This window comes from Uloborus diversus, chromosome 9 (genome assembly GCF_026930045.1).
Source record: "Uloborus diversus isolate 005 chromosome 9, Udiv.v.3.1, whole genome shotgun sequence".
NCBI classification, from domain to species: domain Eukaryota; kingdom Metazoa; phylum Arthropoda; class Arachnida; order Araneae; family Uloboridae; genus Uloborus; species Uloborus diversus.
In genome coordinates this window covers 89,400,134-89,427,604 of record NC_072739.1, presented here as the reverse complement: position 1 = coordinate 89,427,604, position 27,471 = coordinate 89,400,134, and the positions used below count along the sequence as shown (strand labels likewise).

At 32.0% G+C, this 27,471-nt stretch overlaps 1 protein-coding gene across 1 annotated transcript in view; it reads left to right on the top strand.

Moving 5' to 3' along the window:
* The window catches only part of LOC129230363 (tyrosine-protein phosphatase non-receptor type 23-like), a 62,941-nt gene that overhangs the window by 31,187 nt on the left and 4,283 nt on the right, over positions 1 to 27,471 (top strand). The window contains exons 14-25 of the mRNA XM_054864761.1: positions 1,227 to 1,390; positions 1,973 to 2,124; positions 2,925 to 3,118; positions 3,755 to 5,856; positions 7,387 to 7,572; positions 8,146 to 8,242; positions 8,943 to 9,007; positions 10,378 to 10,506; positions 11,943 to 12,074; positions 19,863 to 19,915; positions 21,752 to 21,856; positions 22,001 to 22,200. Of these exons, the coding sequence (XP_054720736.1) occupies positions 1,227 to 1,390; positions 1,973 to 2,124; positions 2,925 to 3,118; positions 3,755 to 5,856; positions 7,387 to 7,572; positions 8,146 to 8,242; positions 8,943 to 9,007; positions 10,378 to 10,506; positions 11,943 to 12,074; positions 19,863 to 19,915; positions 21,752 to 21,856; positions 22,001 to 22,200 (3,579 nt within the window). The remainder of the gene's footprint in view (positions 1 to 1,226; positions 1,391 to 1,972; positions 2,125 to 2,924; positions 3,119 to 3,754; positions 5,857 to 7,386; positions 7,573 to 8,145; positions 8,243 to 8,942; positions 9,008 to 10,377; positions 10,507 to 11,942; positions 12,075 to 19,862; positions 19,916 to 21,751; positions 21,857 to 22,000; positions 22,201 to 27,471) is intronic.

The window sequence follows — 27,471 nt, the reverse complement described above, 5'->3', positions numbered from 1 at the left end:
GTTATCGTTCATGATGATGAAAAATTTTATTTACATGAATTACGTACAGTAAACTCTCGATTATCGGCATTTGGATTACCTGTGGGTCTTTTCACATTTTTTAAAAAATAGTAATGACTTACAGCTACCCGACTTTCATTGCAAAAATTTAAAATCTGTACTAATATTATAGTCATCAAATGTTTCTTAAGCTTATGAGAGTAATATTGTTCGTTTTACGTTTTAAAGATATTTTTTACATTCAATTTTATCATTTTTAGCTAAAATTTAAGTGTATGTGTGAGTGTTATTCATATTTTTAAGCTATTATACATGCTATTATTGTTTCTTATCTATTATTTGGATTATCCGCGGTTACCGTACCGCACTATTCTGCGGATAATCGGGAGTTTACTGTAGTTCATAAAAAATTAAAATTTTAGTGGTCAAAGTAACCTCTAAAAAAAGGTTGCTTTTGCCCGCTACTATTCATGTACTATAACACTTTTTCCCATGGAGAAAAATATAAATAACTTTGTAAGAACTCAACATGAGGGTATGGGTCTGTATAATAACCTAGTCCTCAAGTTATAATCATTACAACATTTTTTCTCATTATTGTTGCTCATTAATATAGAATTTGGGTGAAATTATACATAATGTTTAGTATTTAATTAGCTTAAGATTTTAAAAAAGCTATTTTATTTTCATTTACAGTAAATTGGCTCATAACATTTTTGTACTTTAAAGTAGAATAATTGAGTTTAAGGGAGCCTGAAGAACAGTTTGAAAGAACTTTATTATGAAAAATTGTATGAGAAGGTGCCGCTTTTTATTTTCTGGGGGCTCTTCCGGAAGCTATTTTTGTATCCACCCCCTGTACTCAGCTCTGTATAGCACAATTCAATATAATTAAGCAAAATTATAGGATTTTTTTTATTTCCTTAGCTGCCAGCAAAAGGAATTTAGGTGCTAAATTTTAAAAATAAAATGCTGACAGTTATGTCAGTAAGCTGTTGCTTCAGAACACTTAAATAAAGAGGTTTTTGTGATCTAAAAGTTTGATATGTATCTTAATGGATGCTTTAAAATTGCTTTATAAAAGTTTGATTTCAGATTACTTATTAGTTATATGTTTAGTATACCAGAAATATTTATTATTATGCATTTGTTATTATTTATGCATTTAATAAATTATGTAATATCAAATTCCATTTCTGTATTTTAATTAATATTGTTTAATGTAGCACCAGAAAATGTTCAAATTATGGAACAGTTTAACCATCTCATTGCAAAAGTTGATGAAATGCAGAAACAACGACAATATTTAGAGCAACAACTGCGCAATGCTTTATTGGCAGATGATATCACAAAGCGTCTTGTTACTATGGATAAAAAGGAAGATCTCCAGGTACAATTAAAGATAGTCAAGTGTAAAAAATTATTTAAGTTTCTGAATTTGCACTCAACTATTTAAATATTGCAAAGGAAAAACTGAAAATAATTCTTAATTCATATTGAACTTTCATCAATACATTGATTTTTCTTATTGTTTCTTTTTATTGTTTTGTGTTTTTATTATACAATGAAGATAATTCTAAAAATTTAAGATTCTTGCCTTTATTCTAATGACTTCTTAGATATATCTCTCCATACCCATTAGAATTTTTATAGTAGTGTTAACTTTATTTACAAAGCTTTCTCATTCAAATTGGTATTTTCTGTACTAATGTCCAAATTTTAATGGGGATTTTTAGGGACTAGTCATTGTTCTGACAGCAAATTTTATAGTATTTTTTTTTTGTTCAAGCCTGATTGTTGAATATGCTTCCCTTGACATAACTTTTATTTTCAAGTGCTAAGAAGAGGGAAGCAGCTAGTATTAAATAAAAAATATCAGTAATTAAGGTTACTTTGATTTTTTTAAAAGCTTTTTTTTTACATGTTTTAAAAAAAAGTACAATTTTTCTATAAGTAATTTTTAATTTTTCAGCATACTTTTGATGAAGAACTGAAGAAACATAATGAAATTTTAACATATTTGGATCAAAATCTTACTGCACAAGATAATATATTGTGTGCTCTGACAGAAGCAAATGCTCATTATGCTGATACCAGAAAAGCCATTGCAGAGGTCAAACACAGGTACAAAATAGTTCATAATGATAATGAGTCTGAATGGTGTTTTAGTGTAATTTTATTTAATTATTTTAATTCTTTTGGTGCTCGGTATCTTAAAAATATTTTATCGGATATCAAAAATGCTTTTTTACTAGAAAAAAAGGGGTTGTCAAAAATGTGCAAGTAATATACACATTACATTATCTATTTGTAATATTTGGATAGAATAGTTTGCAGATTCTGTATCTAAACTATCTGCTTGAATAGCAACGTTTTTTTTTTGTCTGTCGTATGTAAGAATAAAAATAAATAATAAAAGTTCATCTGTGACATGTGACATTCTGATCCATGCATGAACATTGTGCACTGAGAAAAAAGCTCCACACAATCATAGAACAGCTTTACGCCACATTTTTTTCTCTTAACCAACGTAGCATTAATTCATTTTATGTGTAAATAAATGCATTCAAGCAATTGATTATGTTCAAGAGCTGTTAGGTGTGTTGAAAAGTAAATGACATTCTTTAAATGTTGTAAAATGTAAACTTACTGACTACAAGAAAGGTATTAAAATGACTGTGAGTAATATTTTTAAATCCTTAATTGATTTTTTAATTTTTAGCATTTTTCATTAAATTTGCAAAAATGAATAATAGTCTAAATTATTCGCAAAATGTTTCAAACTTTATGGTTTAAATAAAAATTAAACAACTTGAAAAATGGAAGAATTAAAAAGCAATTATATAACTAAAAGAAAATTTCTTATATACTTTTAATCATCATATACATTCCATGTAGAAATTGTACGTTTATTTCTTTTACAGGCGTAATGACATGGTGAAATCCTTAATTAGTTCATTTGATGCATATGATGATTTAGTAGCAAAAGCAAAAACAGGTCTTGAATTTTACAAGAAACTACAAGAAAATGTTTCTCGGCTTTTCACTCGTGTACGCAGTGTTACTAAAGTTCAGGATGAAGAAAGGTCTCAAATTACAGAGGCAGAGTTACGAAAAGGTATAATATTGTATGTGAACTGTATTGGGAGTGTATATGTATTTTTTATCTAAATGCTAGATTTATTTTCAATCATTATGAATAATGAATTATTAAGGGTAATCTGCTGTGATGCAATTGCTTTAATAGAAAATGTTTTGTTCTTTTGTTTGATATTTTTTGCATCAAGTTTTATTCTTAGTCTTCAAAATAAAAATTAAGTGCTGTTTTGGTGTATTGAAAACATTTAGTCACTGTATTTAAGAAGTAAAGATTATAGAGATAAAGATTTGCCATTGTTTTGTTCCTCTATGAGATCTATGGAGGTAACTCTATTAACTTGTAAGGTAGTGTTCTCCCCTTTTTATTTCTTTCTCATATAAAAAATAAAATTATATCATTGTCAAAACAATCCTCCAAGGCACAAGGCGATAGCTAGGCATTGATAGAAGGTAAGGCAATTGATTTACAAGCAAGTTACACACACACAAAAAAATCACGGGGAAGAACACATCTTACTCATAACCCCGGACCGTCAGGGGGTTAACAGCTTATAAAAAATGCAAAGCAGTACATAGTTTAGTTGTTTAAGAATGCTTCACTATTTTCCTCTTTGTGCTAAATTTTCTGTTGTTTTTAATAAAAACTTTATTATAGGATCCCGGGTGTCTACACTTCCAAATATGCCTCCAACAGAACAGCATGTTCCCAAATTAAAGGACTATCTTCCTTACATGACAAATCGAGGAGTCCCACCAGGAGTTGCATCTTTTAACAACTATATTCCTACATCACAACCAGCAGCAGCAACTGGACAATATACTTCACAACCAATTAGGCAAGCAACTCTCGGTGGTCCTGTAGCTCCTGATCCAAATAGGAATTTCAAACCCGGAGAAAATTTTCGGACCGAAGAAAATATTGATACAACTTCTATTGGAGTAAGGCCAGCTCCAGTTGGTTCTGAGCAGACTGCTGTTCCAGCAATGTGTTCTGCAAGTTTCAATGCAGCACAGTCTGTTAGAGTGGCTAATTTCAGTATTCCACCCCAACTTCCAGCTTCTGCCACTTCAGGGACACCCGTTGGTCAGGTATTTGCTTCAAATGTGGCAAATCAATACACAAAACCTCCAAATCTTTCTAACATCCCTGTGTCTCAAGTCATGTCTGATGCCACATATACACATTCAAAAGATTCTTATAATTCTGTTTTGCCATTCTCAAGAAGTTCTGATAGCATTTTGTATCAAGGAAAAAATTACATGGTTCCTCAACCTGCTAATTTTGCTGCAGTACCATTTTCAGGTGCACCTGTGATGCCAAATTCTTATGGAAGTATGCCTCATTTCAATGCATATTCTGCAACAACATCGACTGGTTCACCTCAAATTGGACATGCCACCCCTTTCCCTATGTCTAATTCAACAACTTATTTAAATTCTTCCACTTCACCAGCTGCAATTGCACCTATGCAGTCTTATAGCAATTCCGCTGTTACTAACATGCGGAAAGCTCCTCCTATCCAAAGAGTGCCTAGTGGCACTACCTTTCCCGACAGTGTACCTACTATGCAATTTCCAGCTACAACTTCAGCTCAGTTGTTTGATTCTAGAAATCATCATTTTTATTCTTCTCCCGGAAATACAAATGGTTATCAACCTGCAGCTATATCATCCGTAGTTCCTGCATCTGTGCCTTCTTCAGCCATGCCTACTTTCAACAGTGTTTCTTCTCCATCAGCTACAAATGCTCAGATTCAACCAACTGTGCCATTATCTATGCAACAGAATCGATTTCCTTCTAACTACAACATGCCAATTTCATCTTATGGACCTAATATTAATTCAGGGTATAATTATTATGGGACACCTTATCAATCAAATCAAAATTATCAATCTTCTGGTATTGCTATCCAAGGAGCACAGACTAGTGTCACTCCATCAATTGATACAAGAACAAGTGTACTAAATTCTACAAATCCTAGTGTGCCTGGAACTTTGAATTATCCTGTACCACAGCAACAAAATGTGAATGCAAATTATTATACCAATATGTCAGAGAAAACACTGACATCATCAGCTCCAGTACCCTCCTTATCTTGTCAGAATTTTACTTCTTTCTCTCAAGCTAGTAATATCAATTCACCGGTGATACAACCTAGTAGTTTTCCAGCTTATGGACCTACAGTTCCTCCTCAGTCTTATCAATATGATGGAAAGAATACTACAACCACTTATTCATTCAATTCAGCTGCATATAATGTATACAATTCTCAGTCGAATTGCATACCAAATAATAACATTGGAGCTGTGTCTCATACTTCAGGCATAGCTGGTATTCAGCAAGTTTCTACTCAATCTCCAGCTATGAATATGCAAAGTGGTAGTACTGTGCAATCAGGTGGTCATCATGCCGGCCAAGAGAATTTTCATATCACTGGTGAATCTATAAGTCAACAGAATTATTCAACTGCTAATTCTGTTTACAATTCAAGTTTTCCAATACCCAGTCAGCACCTTCCTGCTCCTATGGAACCTAAGCTTGCCGTTCCAAGCCCGCCGTTACAGACAGAACAGGTTGGTAGTGTTCCAAATCAAGCTAATGAGCAAGTTCCCATCATTGACCAAAAACCTAAAGCTCCCCAAGAAGCAGTCGCAAATGCTGTACGAGATTTGATTACACCTCCGCCAGAACCTGAATCTGTTAAAAATCAATTTAAAGAATCTGTTGAAGAATCCACGCAAGTATTGCAGCCTAAGGTTTGTATTGCTTCTCTAAACATCTAATATAAAAACTTTAATCACTGATATTGATGTAAAAAAAATAATTTTTATGCCCAATACAATCTCCTCCCACCCCCTTAACCATAAGGTATTTATGCTGCAAATAAATGTTATAGGAAGAAATTTTGACACAGCAAATGTAAAAAAAAAGGTTGTCTTTTTTTTCCCTTAAGGCATACTTTAAACATTTCAAAAACTTAACATTATTGCTTGCAGGGAAATTTGTAACACTTGCAAAATAAAGAGTCATTTGCTTTGAACAAACTATTTGGAAAGATCTTTTGATGATTAGGTAAAAACGACTTTTTGATTTGTTATGTTGCAGATTTTTGAACAGTTAAAAAAATAAGTGCTTACGAGCAAATTTGTAGTTTTTGTAAAACCTGAACTTAAGGGCTGATTAGGTTCAAACATATTTTATCTAAAACAACTTTTGACACAGAATACATATCAAAATGATTAAATAAATAAGTAAGTAATGCTTTTTTTCCCAAGGGTATTTTTTGAGCATTTTTGAATAGTTCAAAAATGCCAACATTAGCATCTATAAAGATAATTAATGCAGATAAATCCTGAGAAAAAGGCCAAATTTTGTAATTTTTACTTTATTTTCATTTTGTGCCTCATAAAATTTTGCTAACACCCTTCAGAAACTTAATCAGTCAGCAGTTTTATCTTTTACCAAGGTATAATGATGTGAATGTGTACACACCTATTTACATGCATGTTGTAACTTACATTCAATAAAAGGCACCTTACTTACATTTGTGTCCATATCCAAAAATTAAGTTATTCTCTAAGAAATTAAAATTAATTGTTGTGGCCATTTATTAATCATTAAAATATATAGTTGATTAAAATAGTCAATTTATGTGCTAAATTTTATTCGACTGCAATCGATACTTTCTTCTATTTTATAAAATATTCATGTTCTGTTATAGTTAAGTCTAGGAGTGTACAGGGGACATCTGAGTAGTTTTGACTCTCTATAGTGGATTTGTAGCACTGAGTAATGCAGAATTGCACAGATGGCTGTACATAACTTGAAAAATGAGCAAGACTAACAGACAGTAAACTCCTGATCATCCGCGGAATAGGGTGGCACGGCAACGGCAGATGAACCAATTTGCGGATAATTAATTTTGCGGATAGTCGCTTAGTAAGTAGTATAGATCAATAATTCAGTAAGTGGTGCAAAGCTAAAATTAGATCTAAAGCAGTAAGCAGTGCAGACCTAAAGACCTTCAACTAGTCAGATTTTGATGATCTTGAGAGATTTGATGTCACTGGAAGGGAGGGAGAAAAAATAAATAAGAATGTCTGAACTTAGATTTTGCACTTGTTAAGTTGAAATATGTGCATTTATCTACATCCAGTTAATTATCGCCGTTTTTTTTTTTTTTTTTTTTGAAAGTGAAAGTCTGCGGATAGTCGAGAGTTTACTGTATTTTAAAAAATAACAAATTTATGAACTAATTAAAAGCTTGTCTCCATAATTTTTTTCAGGTCATTGATTTAACAAGCATCACCTTGTTAAAAGAAAAAGAGCTTTCACATCAAATGAAAGATCCTTTGGATGACTCTTCTGTCAGAGCAAAATTTGTATCTGAAGTGGAAAAATATGAAAAAGTTGTTGACGGATTAGTGAGAAAATCCTTGAATGGAACAACACCTCTTGATCAGAAATGGAAAGTACGTTATTTGTTGTTTAAAATTTTTTTACTCATAATGCCTAATAGTTTTAAAGCATTATGATGAAAATAAACTTACAAAAAACTGCATTTGAAAAATGAAATTCTCAAGAATCTCGTCACATTTTTTAGAAATAAATGTCTTGTACATTTTCTGTAATTTCATACTACATAATTCTGGGTACAAATTCACTAAATATTTTATGTTCCTGGATGTGTTTATATGTACTGGAAGGAGAAGAAAAAAAATTAAAGATACTTTTTTTGTTGCATCAATTATGAACATTGGATTCTCATTTTATAACTTATCTGTTTACAGGAATTTATTTATTTATTTATTTTTTTTGCACTGAATATAACCCTAAAGCATTGGCGTATTATACAAGTGGAATATTAAGCTGAGCTGATTAATCATATCCCTTTTGACAGGGAAGGGGGAAGTTTGGGGTTTCTGAAACATTTATGCGTTTGTGTAGTTTATTATTGATGTATGTGAATGTATGTATGTGAACATTGCTTATGCAAAGTTCACATGTGTTTTATTTTATAAACAGGGCTTTTCTTCTATTTATAGGAATTTATTGATGCTCAAGACAAGGTGTCTAGAAAAATGTCAATTTCTGTTGCTCGTTGTTGCCCTTTAAAGAATCGTTTCCCCGATGTCATGCCATGTAAGTTATAGATTTTAGTTGCTCTTGCATCAGCTTGAGAAATTATTTTTATAAACTATTTACAGAACTGGCAATCTAGCAAAAAATATTGTGCCAAAATTTGGAACAAATGTTTGTCTTTATTCTCTGTGCTTAGAGCAATACAAAATAGTAAACAGTATTTTCTTCTATGTTCAAAATATGTAGAAGAAAGTATTGGTGGTTTGTGAAAATTTTCTATTGTGGTATTTTGGTGAATATACTTGTTTTAAACTATGCGATTGACTATTTTTGAAAAATGTCTGTGTGCCTGCAACACTTTTTTGTAGCTGCTCTATTTGATATTGAGTTATATATGTAGGACATATTTCACATTTTTGGATTGTGTGAAAGAAATTAAGTAATGATCTCCACGAACAATTCCTATAACATGTAGCTGCTATTTGATTTAGTTTGTCCTGCAACTTAAAAATGAGATATAAATTACCAGGACATGATTGAAACAAGTGCTATATTGATTAATAACTTCCATTCCCTCTCAAGAATTTTAACCTGGGTCGTGTGTGACTAACAATTAAAGCTTTTATGTATTGTGTGTTTTGGTTTCTTGTTTTGTTGAAAATACTACAGAGAAAAGTGAATGTGCATTTTTAATTAATGGTATGATATTTGTCATGAATAATTTCTGTAATATGTCCTAACTTTATTTCATTATTTTTAGATGACTGCAATAGAGTGAAACTAACTACTGCTAAAGATGATTACATAAATGCATCATATTTAAAGGTATGAACCTAATTTTTTTCAGTTTTCGTATTTCTCACAAATAAAGACACTTTCTGAAGTCATGAAAACATTATTTAAGGTTACAACAATTAATAAGGATATATATATAACTAAGGACCTTTGGTTAACTATATTAGCTACACATGACTGAATCTTTAATTATCAAGTCTGGAATCAAGAACATACTTGTGGATCAAATCTGGTGGAAATACATGCCTGACCTTTTATGCATTTTAGATTTTATTAAGCTCTTACACACTAGTCCCAAATTTTTACAGTTCCAAAACTGATTGAATCTGCCTCCACAACACTTCCTCATTTTTGTCTATTGTGCGTTTTTAGAGTTATACATTAATAGCATTCTGTTGAATCTGTTATTTTAAACCTTTCCTGTATTTTATTTTTTACTAGCTGTACCCACACGGCTTTGCCCGTAGTAGGAAATTAAAAAGTCATTTGGTTCGTCTCTATATTTAGTTAGCGTCTATTATGCGATAAGTAATTTTAAGATGTCTTCATATTTTGGCCAATTTGAAAACTTGGCAATACGAATGATTAAATCGAATTACAGTTGGATTTTGATAACTTGAAGCTTTTAACTCAAATATTCCTTTATCTCGAAGTTTTTATGGGGTCCCTAACTCTTGAGACCGTTGTGAAAACTTTTCGTAACTCACACTACCAATAACTCAAACGTTTTAGTCAGTCTCTTGGGAGTTCAAGTTATTGAAAGTTGACTGTCTTATTTTTTGGGCAATGACAAGGACAATATTTTTTCTGGCCATTGTTAAAAAACACCTAAAGAAGCAAATTAACAAATGCTGCAATAAAACTTGTAAAAAAGAAAGGGTTTTCAAAATTGAACATGCAAAAATGTTACACGCTGTTAGTAAAATTAATAAGACTTAGTTTACATATTTTGTACCGAAACAGCATACATTTTTTGCACATAGAGATTTTTCCAAGTTGGCAATTTATGCAACTACTCTGAAACAAATTTAAACCAGATCTTGACTCATATCAAGGGGAGACGGGTTGTGTACTTAGATGTAAGCTTTCAGACCCAGAAGACCCTGTGTAAAATTTCCGATACAAATTGTGAGTGTCTTGATGTGAGAATACTGTAAGTTATAAACATTTAGCTAAATGTTTTGAACTGTCAATGATTTTTGTAAAGATTATTCCCAGTCTGGCGTGGTGTTATTATACACATATTACATACACAGACAAACTTTCTAATACATAATGTTTGTGAATGTTAAAATTTTAATGCTCTAAAGTAATGTACAAATTTTTGTTTTAAGATCATTATTCCAAGTATGAAATTGACTTAAATTATGCTTAAATCATTTTATTGATTTTTTTTTCAGGATATTTGTCCCAACAGCCCTATATTTATATTAACCCAAGCACCTCTTCCAAGTACATTTAATGATTTTTGGCTTATGGTTTGGGAGCAGCAAGTCGAGACTTTAGTGTGCCTTTTATCTGATCTAGAGGTATTTATCTAATTTTAGAAAAGTTACCTATATTTTTTCACTTTGGTACAAGAACAGTACTACTCAAGTAGTTTCCATAATATGACTAAAATATTTTACTTGATACATGCTTCTTCATAATTTGTTGCATTTTTTCTAGTAATTGAAATAAAATAGTTTTTTTTTTTATGTATTTTCAATTTTGGTACAATGGAAACTATTTTGCAATGCTGAGTAATCCCAAATAATAGCTGCTCCCAAATATATTTCACACCAATATATTGGGGTCGAATTTTGAAAATGAAAAAAATATGTATTTAAAAATTTTATTCATCTTTTGTGTGATTAAAAAACACATTAAAATAAACTGAAAAAAAAAAATCATTTTAGTTTGATGTAATTAGTTGCAATTAATGTTCTTAATCATAAGGCAGAGCTTTCATGCCATTTCACAAAAAAAAACTGGTTTTTAATGAAGAACAACTTTTGCTCTAGTTTTTCGCCGTAATGAATGCCTACAGCAACTTTCCGAACGCTCATAAACTTTGTGAATTTAAGATGTAGCCAAAATCGAGTAAACAGAGCTACAGCCTAACCAGTGTGTTGTTGAAACAACAATAGGATTAGCACAATATTAAATCTTTATTTATTTAAACCCCACCAATTACCACTGTACCTAACCTGGTGAGGGTTTGACTAGATATGGTGATTGGGGGGGGGGGGGGAATTCTTAGTTAACCTTTTTTAATTGCCAATTATACTTTCCATCAATATTTGCCCTTGGCTGAATAAAATTCAATTCAAAGAGCAAAGTTCAACTATAGCAGTCAATGGCACAGCAATCATGGCCTTTGGGTAACTGCCATAGGACTTGGCGGCAACAAAAAGGTTAAGACCCACATCATAGTTAATGGCTTTTTCTAGGAAAAATTTGAAGGTTGATATTTGAGAATACCCTGCAGTGGGATGGTGAAAGAAACTAGGTTTTGAGATATTTGAAGGAATGCACTTTGAATTCCAAACTAAAAATAGTGAAATGCTGGAATTTGATGTTTTTTTCATGCTTTATTTTCAGAGGAAGCCAAATAAGCAAGCTTGTACAATAAAGTTAAAATTCAATAGATGACAAAAATGCAAAAAAAATGGAAAATGACAAATTTGCAGTTTTTGCATTTTACTTTTTTACGACAGAGAACAGTTTCTGTTTTTTTTTCCCTTTTTTTTAAATACAGTTGGCTTTCTGTTTAACGACTTTCAAGGGGCTACAAAAAATCGTCCTTAAGTAGAAAGCTTCCTTAAGTAGAATGCTTTTAACACTATAGTTGACCATCTGGGATGGTAAAAAGCCGCCGTTAAATAGAGAAAGTCGTTAAATAGAGCGTCGTTAAACAGAGAGCCAACCGTAAATTTTGCCTTTTTTATAATGATAATTAAAATTTAAAATAAAATTTTTGTAGCTAAAGAATCATGTATATTTCCCGAAAGAACGAGGACAAGTGCTGACTTATGGAACCTATGAAATATCACTTCATAGTAATAAAGAAAAAAATGGTTTTATAGAAAGAATGATTAATATTACCCATATAAAGGTAACTTTCATTAATTGTAGATATTTTTATTGAAATATTTATAAAATGTTTCTTCATTGAGGAATGCTTTTGTTGAGTGTTTTGTCTATAGGTGTTTCTTTAAAAAGGAAAAAAATTAAGTCTGTATTTTTTCGATAACAATTTTCGCTGTTACTTCTATTACTCCTTTTTTACTTCCTTTTACAAAAAAGGAAGTATTGTATTCGCGAAAAAATTTTCACTCAAAAATCGCCCTTAATTTCCATTTTGCTCACCCCCAAATGAATGTTGAGTTTTTTTTTCGATTCGACCACATGCGGAAAAGTGCCTAAGAATGTATAGACACGCGAAATATCCATTTTGACCATCACCGAGGTAATTACAACGACTTTTCTCGTGACGTCTGTATGTATGTGCGTATGTGCGTATGTATCTCGCATAACTCAAAAATGGTATGTCCTAGAAAGTTGAAATTTGGTACATAGACTCGTAGTGGGGTCTAGTTGTGCACCTCCTATTTTGGTTGCATTCGGGTGTTTCTAAAGGGGTCTTTTGCACCTTTTTGGGGGGAAATCATTGTTAATTTCGATGCAAACTCAAGTGGTGTTATAATTTGGCAGTCACTTGGCGATATATCGCCAGTCTTTTGGTTGCCAAGTTTTGTCGCCAACTTGGCGAAAAATTTGGCGATTTTTTTTTTTTTTTTTTAAAATCTGCTTTCAATGTGGCCATTGCTAGTGATATTTAAAGAGTTAGAGAGAGAATCCCATTAAAATTGCAATAATAGGGAAATAGCATTAAATTGGTGTAAAAGGAAGTCATGTGATGCACACATCAGCTCGTTTTCTATACATCAATTGTCAACTTACTAACTTCTGCTCTTTTCTGTAAATTTTTTGACATTATTTACATTAATTTTAAAATGCTTCAAAATTATTTTTAGAGAAGCATTCAAAGTTAAGGTTTTTAAAACCTTCAAACATTAAGGAAAATAATTTCTGACATGGTTTTGGAATGTAGAAATGTCTCAATCAGTCCTATGAATCAAATCTCCATTTCAATCAAACTTTTGAATGCTTTCCCTCTTAAATTTTTCTGTGTAATGCTAATTGAGACAGTGAGAAGCAAAGGGCAAAATTAAAAATTTGGAGATAACCAGCACATATAGTAAGTGAGCTTCTCCCCTGTCTTGGAGCAAGAGAGAGAACTAGTAGCCCTTATAGGTACTGCTATACAGTATGATTTAGGAAACAGTTTCAATGAAAGCCCTACCTAGGACCTTATGTTTAAATGTGTTTTACTCAAAACTTGAAAATGTCCACTTACATCCCTTTGTTTCACATTGCCTCAATTGAGAAATGTAGTGAAAATAATGTTTTTTATTGTGGATGAAACAAGACAAAATGAATCCGGCTACAAAGCAAGAACCATATCATATGGTTCTTGTCATACCATGTGATATGGTAGTATGGTTTATAAAATAATTTCATGGGAAATTGCTTAATAAATATTGAAATCAGTCCCTGTTTTTTTTTTTTTTTTTTTTTTTTTTTTTTAAACTAGTTACTAACAATGCTGGTAGTATCTCAGGTCAAAGTAAGCAAGAATTTTGATAAATAAGAAAGTGGTTGTAAAACTATTTAAAGACTGCTGCCGTTTTGTTATCATTCAATCTATCTATGCAGTGCTATGGATAACAGTTTAATCACATTAGTTGATTTAGTTAGAACTTGAGGGGGTGGGATGCGTTGAAGAATTGTATTTTTTAAGCTCATTTTGTTTTGGTGGGTTTTTCACCCCCCCCCTCATACTTAATATTTTGAAACTTTTCTGTTCTGCTCCATCTTTGTTAGGTAAATTTTAGCAGTAAAATGTCATTATTCTGTTTTTATTCCTCTGCTTATTATTGCAATTTTCAAATCACAAAAAACATAAGAAATTAACACCAAATTTTAATAACTTGTAGGAAATTAATGCAATACTGCGTAAGACATGAATAGAACAGTGACAAACACAAGATTAAAAAAGAACGAACCTTTATTTGCAAACACGGAAACTCAACTGATTTAGTGTTGGCGTTGCCAATCAAAAAGTTTAAACTAAACATTACAAATATTGATACGATATAAAATCGATATATTACAGTACCCCCCCTTCAAAAAATGTATAAACACTATAATACAATAAAATAATTAAAAGCCAAGTCTATCGGGTTTCTTCCTATTTCTCAATGGGTATCTCCTAACAGGAATTTTAGCATCAACATTTTCATTTGGCATATTAGTAACATTATCTTGTACAATGCATTTGGGATTTACATTTTTATCAAAAATAGGAGAACTAGTACTACAATCTGGTACATTATTATTAGAACTTGACAAATTATCAGAAAATGATGAATTATTATTAAACATGGTGTATCCTTAGAAATATTAATCGGTTGACTGTCCTGAATAATGTCGTTTGAAGGTTTTATTTCATCATAATCAGACAGTTCTTTATGCATATCATCTTCAACTATACTTGAATCGGTATCAATAATAGAAGATGGACGGATTTGCTCATTATGCGCTAAAAAAAAATTACCATCAATGTTGACTACCCATGTGTTAAAACCTTTTGGCTTAACTAATGTGCCTTGAGTCCACTTTTGTTTACTTCTATGAGATCGTATCACACAATTTGATTAGGTGAAAAACTATAGTTTCTAGAATGGGAACGGTCGTGATAAAATTTCTGCTCAGCTTGTTTCTTTTCAACATGCGAAGAAGTGCAGGGATGGAGTAAATGTAATGTTGTTCTAATATGACGACCTAGAAAAAGTTCAGTTGGTGACTTTCCAGTCGTACTGTGAGGAGTCGAACGATACATTAACAAAAATCGCTGAATTTTGTTACCAATAGATGAGTTATCATTCCTATCAGCTGACATTTTATCTAGAGCATATTTAAACGTTTGCACAGATCTTTCGGCTAATCCATTAGATTTTGGATGATAAGCAGGAATCAGGGTATGCACAACACCAACATATTTTAGAAACTGCGAAAATTCACGAGAAATAAATTGAGGACCATTGTCCGAAACAATTTCTAAAGGAAAACCATACCTTGAAAACAATTGCTGTAGAGCTGCTATAGTACTTGACGATACCGTAGAAGACATTTTAATTACTTCGATCCATTTGGAGAAACTGTCAACCACGATTAAGTAATTACTTTGACACTTCTGAGCAAAATCAATATGGACACGATGCCATGGTGCTTTCGGCCAGCGCCATGGTTGAAGCGGAGATGCAGGAGGATCTCTAGCTGTTTTCTGACAAGCCAGACATTGAGATGAGATACCTTCTATATCTTTATCCAAATTTGGCCACCAAACATGGCTACGAGCAATAGCTTTCATCTTTGTTGTACCCTGGTGTGTACCATGCAGCAAATCCAATACTCTGCTCCGGTATACATTTGGAATAACAACACGCATGCCCCACAACAAACAGTTCTTGTCACACGAAAGTTCATCTCTCCTATTGAAGAAAGGCTTTAACTCAGGATTATCAGTACTTTCTGGAAATCCACTCTGAACATACTTCAGTATTACACCAAGAACTTTATCTACTCGCGTAGCACGAGCAATGTCATCCGACATCAGAGGCAATTCGTCAACATAAGATACCCGAAAAATATCAGAAGGATACATATCTGTTTCAATATTTTCATCCGGTAATCTAGACAAAGCATCAGCATTCTGGTGTAAAATTCCCTTTTTGTACTTAATTGTATACTTAAATGAAGATAATAATAGAGCCCACCTTTGCAATCGTGCAGCAGACATAGCAGGAATGGATTTATCGGGAGCAAAAATAGTCAACAAAGGTTGGTGATCCGTGACCAGGACAAATGTCCGTCCGAACAGGTACTGATGGAATTTCTTGCAACCGTACACTATAGCTAGAGCTTCTTTTTCTGTTAGTGAATAATTACTTTCAGCTTTAGTCAACGTTCTAGATGCATAAGCAACAGGACGTTCCTCTCCTTCCACTATATGCGATAAAACTGCCCCTAGTCCAACAGGAGAAGCATCACAAGACAGTTGTAAGGGCAACCTTTCGTCATAGTGAGCTAAGACAGTTTTAGAAGTTAACAAAGATTTACATTTTAGAAATGTTTCCTGGCACTGTTTGGACCAGATCCATGGGACATCCTTGTTAAGTAATTCATATAGAGGTGATAACAATGTAGATGAATTTTTAATAAATTTAGCATAATAATTTAAAAGTCCTAAAAAAGATTTGAGCTCTGTGACATTTTGTGGTGTTTTGATATTTTTTATTGCAGACACCTTTTCTTCAGTTGGATGAATTCCAAATTCATCTATTATGTGTCCTAGAAACTCAACCTTAGTTTGCATAAAAACACATTTATCACCATTAAGATGCACATTGTATTTTAAAAATTGTTGTAAAACTTGCTCTAATAAGCGAAAATGTTCTACTTTTGTAGTTGATGAAATTAAAATATCATCCTGAAAGCAAATAACTGAAGGAAAACCTTGCAAAATTTGTTCAATAATAGATTGAAACATTGCGGAAGCGGAAGTAATACCATACTGTAATCTAGTAGGTCTTACTAACCCAAGATGAGTATTAAGTGTCAAAAGTTCCTGAGATGCGTCATCTAATTCAATTTGTTGATATGCATGAGTCAAATCCAACTTAGTAAAAAACTTACCTCCCCGAAGTGTTGCGAATAAATCTTGCTGGGTCGGTAGAGGATATTGATTCACATCCAACATTTTATTGATACTGACTTTGTAGTCGCCACACAACCTGACTGTTCCATTCTTCTTTGGCACAACAACGAGCGGCGTAGCCCATCTTGAATGCTCAACAAACTTCCAAATACCTCTTTGCTCCAGAAGCCTGATTTCATCAGAAACAGCCTTTTTTACTGCATACGGAACCGGTCTAGCCTTGCAAAAAATTGGCTGAAAGTCATCCTTCATTCTAAGCACAGCTTTAAAATGCTTGATCGGTTTATCACTCACTTGAAAAATATCTTTGTATTTTCCCTTAAGAGCTTCAACACAACTTTCACTTTCAAAGGATGCTGAAAATATTTCACTCCAATTTAATTTGAAAATCGATAACCAGTTCTTTCCAAAAAGAGATGCACCATCACCCTTCACAATAACTAACGGTAACATTTCGCACTGGTTATCGCACTTAACTTCCACGAGAATTTCTCCCACTACTGGAATTTCTTTTCCATTGTAATCTTTCAGTCTAGTAGATGATGTCAAAATTTTAGAATTTGGTAAACTGTTCCTTACCCATACTTCTGATGTAATAGAAACGTCAGCGGCTGTATCTAGTTCCATGTCTAAACTTTTGCCATTAATAGTGACGGGAATTATATATTTCTTATTTCCCGAAACTTGATTTACTGATTTCACAGCATAGAGCGAAAGCTCAGATTCACTTTCCACTACTTCAACCTTTTTAGCTGAAGAACCTCTACTTCTACACACTGGTGAAATATGTCCTATTTTGCCACAACTGTGACATTTAGCATTTTTGTACTTGCACTTAGCAAAATCATGTGTAGCACCACAACGATAACACTTCAAGTTTTTCTTGCCATTAGTATTTGCAGCAGAGTTCATACGTGGTTGAGGGTTTTTATTTGCGTTAACGTGTTCAGTCTTACGAACTTTATTCACAGCTGGTGCGAATGTTTTCATATTAGCGGCATCGCTTTCAGCAATTTCAATTGCAACAGCTGTTTCCACTGCATCTGATAGCTTTAAATTTTTTTTCGCGAGAAGTCGCTTTTGTATATTTTCATTGCACAATCCACATACGAATCTGTCCCTTAACGCTTCGTCCAAAAATGCGCCGAAGTCGCAGGTAGAAGCCAATCTTCTTAATTCCACTAAATAACGGGAAACAGATTCACCGGTCAGTTGATTTCTTCTATGGAATCTGAATCGCTCAGCAATGAGGATTGGAGACGGTTTGAAATGCTGTTTCAAGATACTTGTTAATTCGTCGTACTTACAATCTCCTGGAGATTTTGGTAACAGCAAATTTCGAAGAACTTTGTAAGTCTTTATTCCTATTACGGAAATAAAAACAGATACTTTCTTGTCTTCGGCTACGTCGTTTGCAAGAAAAAAATGTTCCAACTGCTCCACGTACAAATTTATGTCGTCATGTTCCGCTTCGAACTCGTGTAAAGTTCCGATGAGGCCTAATTTGCTCATTTTAACTACAGTGCGTTTTAACCAACTTTTAGAGTTCACTTTTACTCACCTCGTCGCCATTTTAATAACTTGTAGGAAATTAATGCAATACTGCGTAAGACATGAATAGAACAGTGACAAACACAAGATTAAAAAAGAACGAACCTTTATTTGCAAACACGGAAACTCAACTGATTTAGTGTTGGCGTTGCCAATCAAAAAGTTTAAACTAAACATTACAAATATTGATACGATATAAAATCGATATATTACACAAATGCACTGTGTAGATTTACTCTCCCGACTCCTAATAACCAAATTTGTTCTTTTATTTTTTTATGACATTTATTACAATGTATAACAAATGCATTGTATGACGTATATTTTGCATTTTGGTAACTTACAATGTATACCAAATACATTGTACTCAACATCCTTGCTGTGTCTTAAATTTCTTTCAATTTAGAACACTTTGTTTAACTTTTGTTATTTTTATGTTCTTCATTTATTCATTTTTTTTTGTGTATGCTATTTGTTTCCAATTACAGTGGCATAACAATTCAAATAAAAACTGAAATATAATTCAAGCAGTTAAAACACATTGAACATTTACAAAGTTAAAACTTCTTGCTGTTAATTCATTAATAGACTTGTCAAAAATATCCTTAGTTTTTAAAATTAGATAAAAATTTATTTTCTTAGTTAATTTCTTCCTCAAATTTTTTAAAACATAAATGATTTCTAAGTGCGTTTTTTTGCCACAGTAAGCTAGATACATTGACTATTTCTTTGAAATCTGAATAAGTAAGTACTTAATTAATATTTAAATACTTTGTAGTAATTGAATACTTTGTGAAGAAAAAAAGAAGGCACCAAACACTACAAGATTTCAATCTCGGGACATTATAGATATTGCATTAATATGAGGAAGAAAGTTTCAAAAAATTGTAATGTTAGTTTCATGTTATAAGTAACATAACTTTAGGTTGAATCTGCTCTATAATTTTAACTTGAATGTTGTCATAGGGATCCTAAATAATGCTGCAGTATTCTGAGTTACAGTGCTCAAGGCAAAAATATAGGGTTTTAAGTGCTTGTTCATCTGAGAAACCTTTAGTTTTGTATTTAAATAAACGAAGTACACTTCATGCAACAGAAAAAATATTGCTAATATGTTGCCTAAATTTAGGCTAGTATTAAAAGTGATATCCAAATCAGTAACATAATCAGAATATATCAGTAATTATAGCATCAGATTTTTTAAAAACTTATTTGTGCTGATTTGTGGTGGAAAATAGGAGCGAAGTTTATTATTTAGTATTTTGGTAAATTAGTTAATGTGTCTGTAGTTTTATTTTTGTTTGTTTTTCAAATGTACTATTAATTAATATTTATGTAATTATTAACTGTTGTGTCCCTTTAAGTTATGAATGTATGCATTTATTATTATTTGTATTACAAAATACTTGATAAGCTTTTCATAGTCTGATTTCAAAATCGCTATAGCATTTTAATAGTTTAGTGCATCAGTTCTTAATTTGTTGTTCTTTTTTTTTATTATATGCATAGAACCGAACATCCAGGGTAGTTGTTCATTTGCAATTTTCATTGTGGCCGGTGAGGTAAGTGGAATTTTCAAAGATTTCTCTCTTTAAATGAAATAAGTTTTTAATGAAATGAACACTTCAGTGAGTGAAATAATCTTAGAAAATTATTAAATTTAAGCTACTAAAAAATAAAATTTATTTTAAAATATGCAAGCAAGTAGAAAAAGAAAATCCTGGTTAATTATTTTTAGACGACAATACATAAATAAAAATAATTGTCTTTAAACTTTTAAATTCTTTAAAAAATCAAATTCTAGTGAATGTTGTCATTATGTTTGAATAAAATATTATGAAAAATTTCATTTTTGCTGAAAGTAATTTTATGCAAAATTTTAGAGGGCGTTCTTTCTTGTATTTCTTTTTTAATTAGAAGAGCTTAAAAGCTCAAATGAGCTTAAAGTTTTTTTTTTTTTTGCCATCAGAATAATTTTCTTTAGAATAACTTTCTCGGCCAATTATTCCAGCTTAGTTTGAAGTACGTAGGAGCATGTATTATCAGAAAAATTATTAGGTATTGTTTTACTGTATTTCAAAATTGTATTTCGCGACTACAATTAGTTTCTGAAAAGAATTAGGAATAGTTTTTAAAAAAATGGCTTTCAATCATTGCAAATTAAGATATGCTTATTTATTTATCATAATCTGTAACTTTATAATCATTTTTTTCATTCTTAAACATTATTCTTCTGAATATTTTTCTGGAATTTTGAAACTACTTTCTTAGAGTTCGTAAAATTGTTTTGTGTCATTTTAGTAGGCTACGAAATCTAATATAATGATAATGATAAATAATCAAAATTCAATAGTCCAATGTTTATTACATTTTGTCAAAGGTCATATGATATTATGAAATTTTTAGTCTTCAAAATTATTACGTAGCAATATTTTGCCCAGATCAATGACATTTAAAATGGCACTTGCAGATACTATCATGAAATCAAACATGCAGTTTAGCAGGAGTGCCCACCTAGGGGGTTCATGGCACAGACTTCGCCATTGAACTTTTTAGGGGGGGGGGGGAGTATTTTTCACTTTTCTTGGGGGGGGGGGGGGGGGCTCTTGCTCTTAGGAAAGTGGGCACCCCTGGGTTTAGTGTACTAAGGGAGCATTTATTAATTATGAAAGGGTTCCGAGGAGGAGGGGGAGTTGGAAAAATCTCTACGTACCCTTACTTGGGAGGAGGGGTGGAGTCCAAGCCCATTCTTACGTAATATTTTCCAAGTCGATATTTACATTTGAAATCACACTGTTAAGTGGTTTGACAGGGATTATTTTTGATTTACATCTGGAAGGCAAAAAAGTATTAGGATGAGCTGTTTTTTATTTGTTTTTACAATGAATAAGTAGTGTTAAATGTAATAAAAGAAACGCATTATGTATGGCATGTTTTATTTTTAATTAGTATCGCATCATATGCAAAAAAATCTTGAAAAAACATTCAGTCTAGATTCTAACTTTTTAGCAAATACTCCTTTACACAAAAAGGTTTAATTTAATAAGAATACGGAATTTAATTTTGATTTCTGTTGTATAAGATTCGTCATTTTGTTATTTTAAAAAACGAAATGGTACCTTATGTAAGAATAGGGGGGAGGGTTTTGAAAATTTTCACGCACCCTCTTACATGGCGGAGGAGGGGGAGGGGGTCAAGAATTGCCAAAATCATCCTTACATAATTAATGAATGGCCCCTAACAGCCAAGTTATGCTATCATTAAGTTTGGCTCAATTAACTCGATTTTTTTTCATTTTATTTCACACGCTCACGGTTCAAATACAATATTGTTTGAAACATTAGCCCATACGTGAAGCATTTTTTTTACTTACATCTTTTTTTCCTTCAATTTTTCAGTGGTGTGCCTAGCTCTGCTGCTCCATTTCTACAATTTACATCTGATGTACTTAGCTATTACAAGCAACAGCGAAATCTCCTGAGACCAGTTGTTGTTCATTGCAGGTAATTTTTTAAAAAAATGCTTAACTACTTATTTCTTGATGGATTATTTATCACTTTTATGCATAGAAATGTTCTAATATTTCAAATATTGATTTTCCTATCTTTCATATCAATAAGTTTGATGCATTTAGATGTACATTTCAGTGCTGGAATCGGTCGCAGTGGCTGCTTTTGTTTAGTTATGTCCTTAGTTTCTGAGATGAACAATGGTCATGGGCCTAGAGATGTTGGTCAAGTGGCTTCTACTATCAGTCAGCAAAGGAAATTTCTTTTACAAGATAAAGATCATTTGAAGTTTTGCTATGATACTGTTTTGTATTATGCCCAAGACTTATTGATGAGAAGTAAGATGTATTGCTATTTTCCTATTTTGTGTTTTAATTTTTAAATGCATATCTCATACTTGTAGATCATACTTAAAAAAAACTTTGCCTCACATCTTTGCTTTATATATGGATGCCTCACTTGCCAAATCGATTAACTCCATAAAAAAAAGTCGAGAAAAGTGATGAAGAAGATAGCGTTTTACATAGAAGTGAATGGGCCCTCATATTACATTTTCTGCCATTGCAGGATCAGAAATGTACTGAACCAAAAATTTAATATACATTCACATTCTAAGCATTGATTAAGCACTATTAAAGCAGAAATGAGGATTTTTTTTTTTTTTTAAAGTGGAGTTAATGGATTTGGCAACTGAGGTTGTCGAATCAAACATTTAAAAATGAATGTTTGATTTAAAAAGAAGTTTAAAAATTTCTACCATGTACTGTTTTAAATTTTGCTTAAAATATTTTGATGTTTTTTCCATTATATATATATATATATATATATATATATATATATATATATATATATATATATATATATATATATATATATATATATATATATATAGTCGAACCTCCATATATCAAACTTCCACATATTGAAATTTTCTATATATTGAAATCCCAGCAAATTTCTATGTTCATTATATAGAAAAACTGTTTTTATATATCGAAAAAAATCTCTATATATCGAAAAAAAATTCGAGACATTGGCAGATTTTTTTTCCACTTTAGACTGTTTGTCTTATGAAAAATGAAGGTTAGAGGAAAAAATTACGTTCATTAAAGGTTGCTACGGAACTCATAAGAAATCTGGGGTTGAATTGTGTGTAGTTAAGTTGTTGTTCTGTTCTGAAGTTCTTAAATTCCCTCAAGTTTATTTCATATCTTAGCTGTTAGCAGTAACACTGTAAAATCAGTTTCAAGTTATCCCTTTTGTTTGTTGATTATCCTTTCTAGTCTTCTTAGCTTCAGTAAAAATCATTTAAGTTAAGTAGATTGATTTTTTACTTTTCTCTCGATCACATTGTTAAAACGAAAATCCCCTAATGTTGCAATCAAGTTGAATTGCTGAAGAATATGAAGATGTATGGTTGGCGTAAAAATGTAATTTCTGTTAATTTTTTAATCATAAACTTTCATTTAATCTGATGCTAGTATAAATTATAAATTGGGTTTCATACACAAAAATGAGCTTTAATTTTAATGTTTTAGGATACTTTTATATTAGAATAAGATCGTTTCCATGTATCGAAATTTCTATATATCGAATTTTTTCTTGCAATTTGCTACTTCGATATATGGAAGTCCGACTGTACAGGGATAGTCAGAACAAGATAGTGAAATTTGACTAATTAATAGATAGAAAACATCTCAAAACCAGAAACGGATGCATGTGAAACATTTCACAAACTTAAACACTAAAACTTTGTGTAAAATTGTTTTTGCATAAGAAAAACCTGTACTCTTTAATATATGTATGACAATAACAACATTCCAACTATCTCAACAATGATCTTTTTTGACAAGAGACCACCGATCGCCGTGTTGTCGTTGTAAAATGTGCATAGGCAGGACAGCAACTTTTAATAATGGCTTTAAAACTTTCTGAAAAACTAAAACTTTGCATTAAATTTTCTTTGTGTAGTAAGTTTCTGACCTGTTTTGTCTTTGTGTGCGCGTAATGCATCAGTATTAAACGTGTTCAAGTGTATTCTAACACCCAGTAAAATTTTGCTGTCTTGTTCAGACTTACCCTGTATATATCCCTTGTTTTAGTATGTAAGTTGTTTCCTTCAGTAATATTTTTCATTATTTTATGAAGTGACATAGCTCAAAAATCATAGCAGTTGAGAGTAATTTGAATGATGATGTTTTTCCTTGTGCATATTTAACAAGATTGCCGTATGTTTTGTTCTTAATGAAATACTGATGTTTCTGCACTTAAATATTTTTTTGGTTTTAATGTCTTTTCAGAAGGAAAAAAAAATAATAAATTGGTTATCAGTTTTTAAAAGTCATGTTTTGCACATAAAGAAATGGTACTCCTGTCTAAATTCAAATGAAAAGTATTTCACTGTTTTCAAATGCTATGTGCACTTTTTAGCGATTTTGATATATTGACTATTAGGATTAGTTTCCTAACCAAATTTTCATATAAAAAGAGTGCTATGTGCATTAGAGTGGGCCGAAATAAGCCGAAATTTTTTTTTTCGAAATCAATTTTTGGATAGCGCGCAAAAGTTGCGTAGTGAGCTAGTTAGCACTCACAAAAAATTTCTTTGATATTAAAAAATATCTAGCCGGCGCTATTTGACACTGAAAAGCCGAAAAAAAAGAGAAAAATGAATTTTTGTCGAAATTTTTTTTAAAAACTAAATTCCAAATATTTTGCTGGAATGCACCGAAAATGTTATATAATGAGCCAGTTAGAGCCCAAAAAATGTTTCATTGGTTTTAATGAGCATTTAACCGCTCCTTTCCGACATCAAAAATTGGAGAAAAATGAAAAAATATTGAATTAAATCATAGACTAATTAAATAGCGCCATTAATCATAGTAATTATTATCACACAATAGTATCATACATTTTCGAGAACTACATATATAGATAATAAAATTTTAAAAAAGAAATCTTCAAATTTGATTTATAATACCTCATGCATAATGAATATTATTTATTGGAATAATATTGTCCCTTGTTATCAAATGATGGAAATTCTTTCCTAGTTTGAAGTTTAGCACGAATGTATGCATCTCGTGCAGTTTCACAACGAATTTTTATTGCAGCTTCGGTTATTAGTTTCACACAACGTTTCACAGCTTGCGTGTGACAGGAAAATTTCTCGAAAGTAAATTCTGTAGAATGTTCTTTGCACATTTCTTTCCATTGTTGGTCTTTTAGATGCATTGTAAGAGGTGGCTCTGTTACAACACAGTTCGCCCAATCAACTAAATCAACATAATCAACGGCTTCAAAATTGAGTTTAGGACGCTCAAAAAATCATACACCATCCGAGCTCTTCGTCTTCTTATTTCTAGAGTTCAGAATGCGCCTAACAGCTAATTCCCGAATGTATTTTCTTGAGTCAAACAACACTGTCAACAGTAGCTGTTCAGGATGAGCGAAATATGCAATATTTGAGAGATCTTTGAAAATTATCTCCATAATGTTGTCTGGAAACTGCCTTACAAGAGAAATCATTTTCCAAAAATTTTGGGCACTATACTGGCAGTTCGGTTTTATTTTCATTTCGAACCACATTGGAGCATAAACTAACATTACATACTTTACAAGCATTGCAAGATTTTCTGGTGGAGTTGGAGTGTCTATATACAAGCGTAGCAAGCGGTTTGCAGTTGTCAGCCATCATGCATAACTGAGTTTGCCTGGGCTACTGTCACTCACGCTAGAAGGCCAACTACCATCTTTTACGGCAAGACAGATTCTATACAAATATTGCTGCTGTTCAGTACTTTAATTTTTTATATCTTCCATGTCTAAAACCAGAAGATTGCAGTCAATTTTAACAAATTTGACCACCGGATTTTTTCGTAATCTCTAAGAAGTTGTCCGATAGCTCCAGAATATGAATGCCCCTTTGTGCAACCGTCCAATTCCAGAATAAGATGCTGCAGTGGCAACTCATTAGTATGCAGCAGACATATGTTCCACTGTAAATTTCTTTTGAGATATGTCTCAAGTAAACGAATTACTCCACCTTTCCATCCTGTATTTACATTTGTTCCGTCGCATCCAATAACCGATAAGTAAAGCAAGCTCATATTATACTTTTTTGCAAAGCCTATAATAATTTGCAAATTTTCTTTTGCACTTTCACCAACTGTTAGTGATAAATGACCGATGTACTTGCTACCTGGTTCTTCTATCAGTACTACATGTGCTTCAGATGCTAATTTTTGATGGCCAGATATCTTTTGAAGAGTGTCACCTTTGCGGCCGTCAAGATACTCTTTATAGCTGCCCCTTTAACTGCTCCTAAATCCCTTTCTCTTAGCTCGCTCCTTTTGTTTATCGACTTCCCTCCTTACTTTGTTTTCATTGACTATATATTTTTGTTGTTTAGGAGAAACTAAGTCGAAATCAGCGAGAACTGCTGTAGCAATTTTAGCCACTGCTCTGTTTGAAGCGCCAGTTAGATCTACTGCTAAAGCTGTATGAGGCATAGAAAGTCTCATTTGACTTGCTGTTGATGGCGCATCATTTCGCTTACGTTTTCCTGAAAGCGGATAATTCAATTTAAAATCGTCATCTGTATTTTCTTTGCTTTCTCCTGATTCAAGCTCTGTTTCAGGTTCATTCAATGTAATATGACTTTCCTTAACCCTCAATTCACTTGTGCTAGGTACTGATGTCTTTCTCATCCAAAGCAACACTTGTTTCAATTTTCTGGTATCTTTTTTCTCTTTTTCGTAGTTTCTGGGTTGTTACTTTATCCACTTTTCCAATAGCCATTTTTCTTACTGTCCTTTTATCAATTAGAAATTGTTTTTCTCCATCAGGGACTTTTGCTTTTTTTCTGCAATTACAAATGTCGCATAAAATTGAATTTTCGCTGTTTTTCCTAAGTAACGTATTGCGTAACATTTCAGTATTTACTTATTTCGAAACTACTCTATTTTTTTTTTTTCATTTTTCCCATGTTTCAGTCTTAAAGGAGCGTAGCTAAATATTCTACGAAATGTATAAAAGGCTTTGAGGATTTCAACTAATTCCCGGACAGATACTTCTAATATTTGCTGAAACTATCTTCAAACTTTTATTTTTGACCCCCCCCCCTTTTTTTGAAAAAACTGCATTTTTGCCCTTTTTTCAGTTTTTCAAGGTCAATATTAAACAAATTTAGCGAAATTTTTTATGGGTAATAACGGGCCCATATAGCAACTTTTCCGCACTATCCAAAAACAGATTTCCAAAAAAAGTTTTTTCGGCCCACCCTAATGTGCATCAATCAGAATATTGTCAACTAAAAACTTCTGTGTGACAGTATGCACTTTGACCAAACTTCCGTATATCAGCTGAAATATTTGTTTGAAAATAGCTGGTGCTGGGAAAAAGCCCATCAGTCGAACATTCAAATACGTGTTTCTCAAAATTGGCTTTTTTTGACTGACGGGGTTTTTTCCCTGTACCCTTCATAAGCCTTGCAAACGTATTTTTGCATACTTAGTAATTTTAAAAATATCTTTGTTTTTATTTTTGATGACACATATTAATTTAAGAAGTTAAAAGCTGTTCGAAATTGCTAAGATAACTTAATAAAT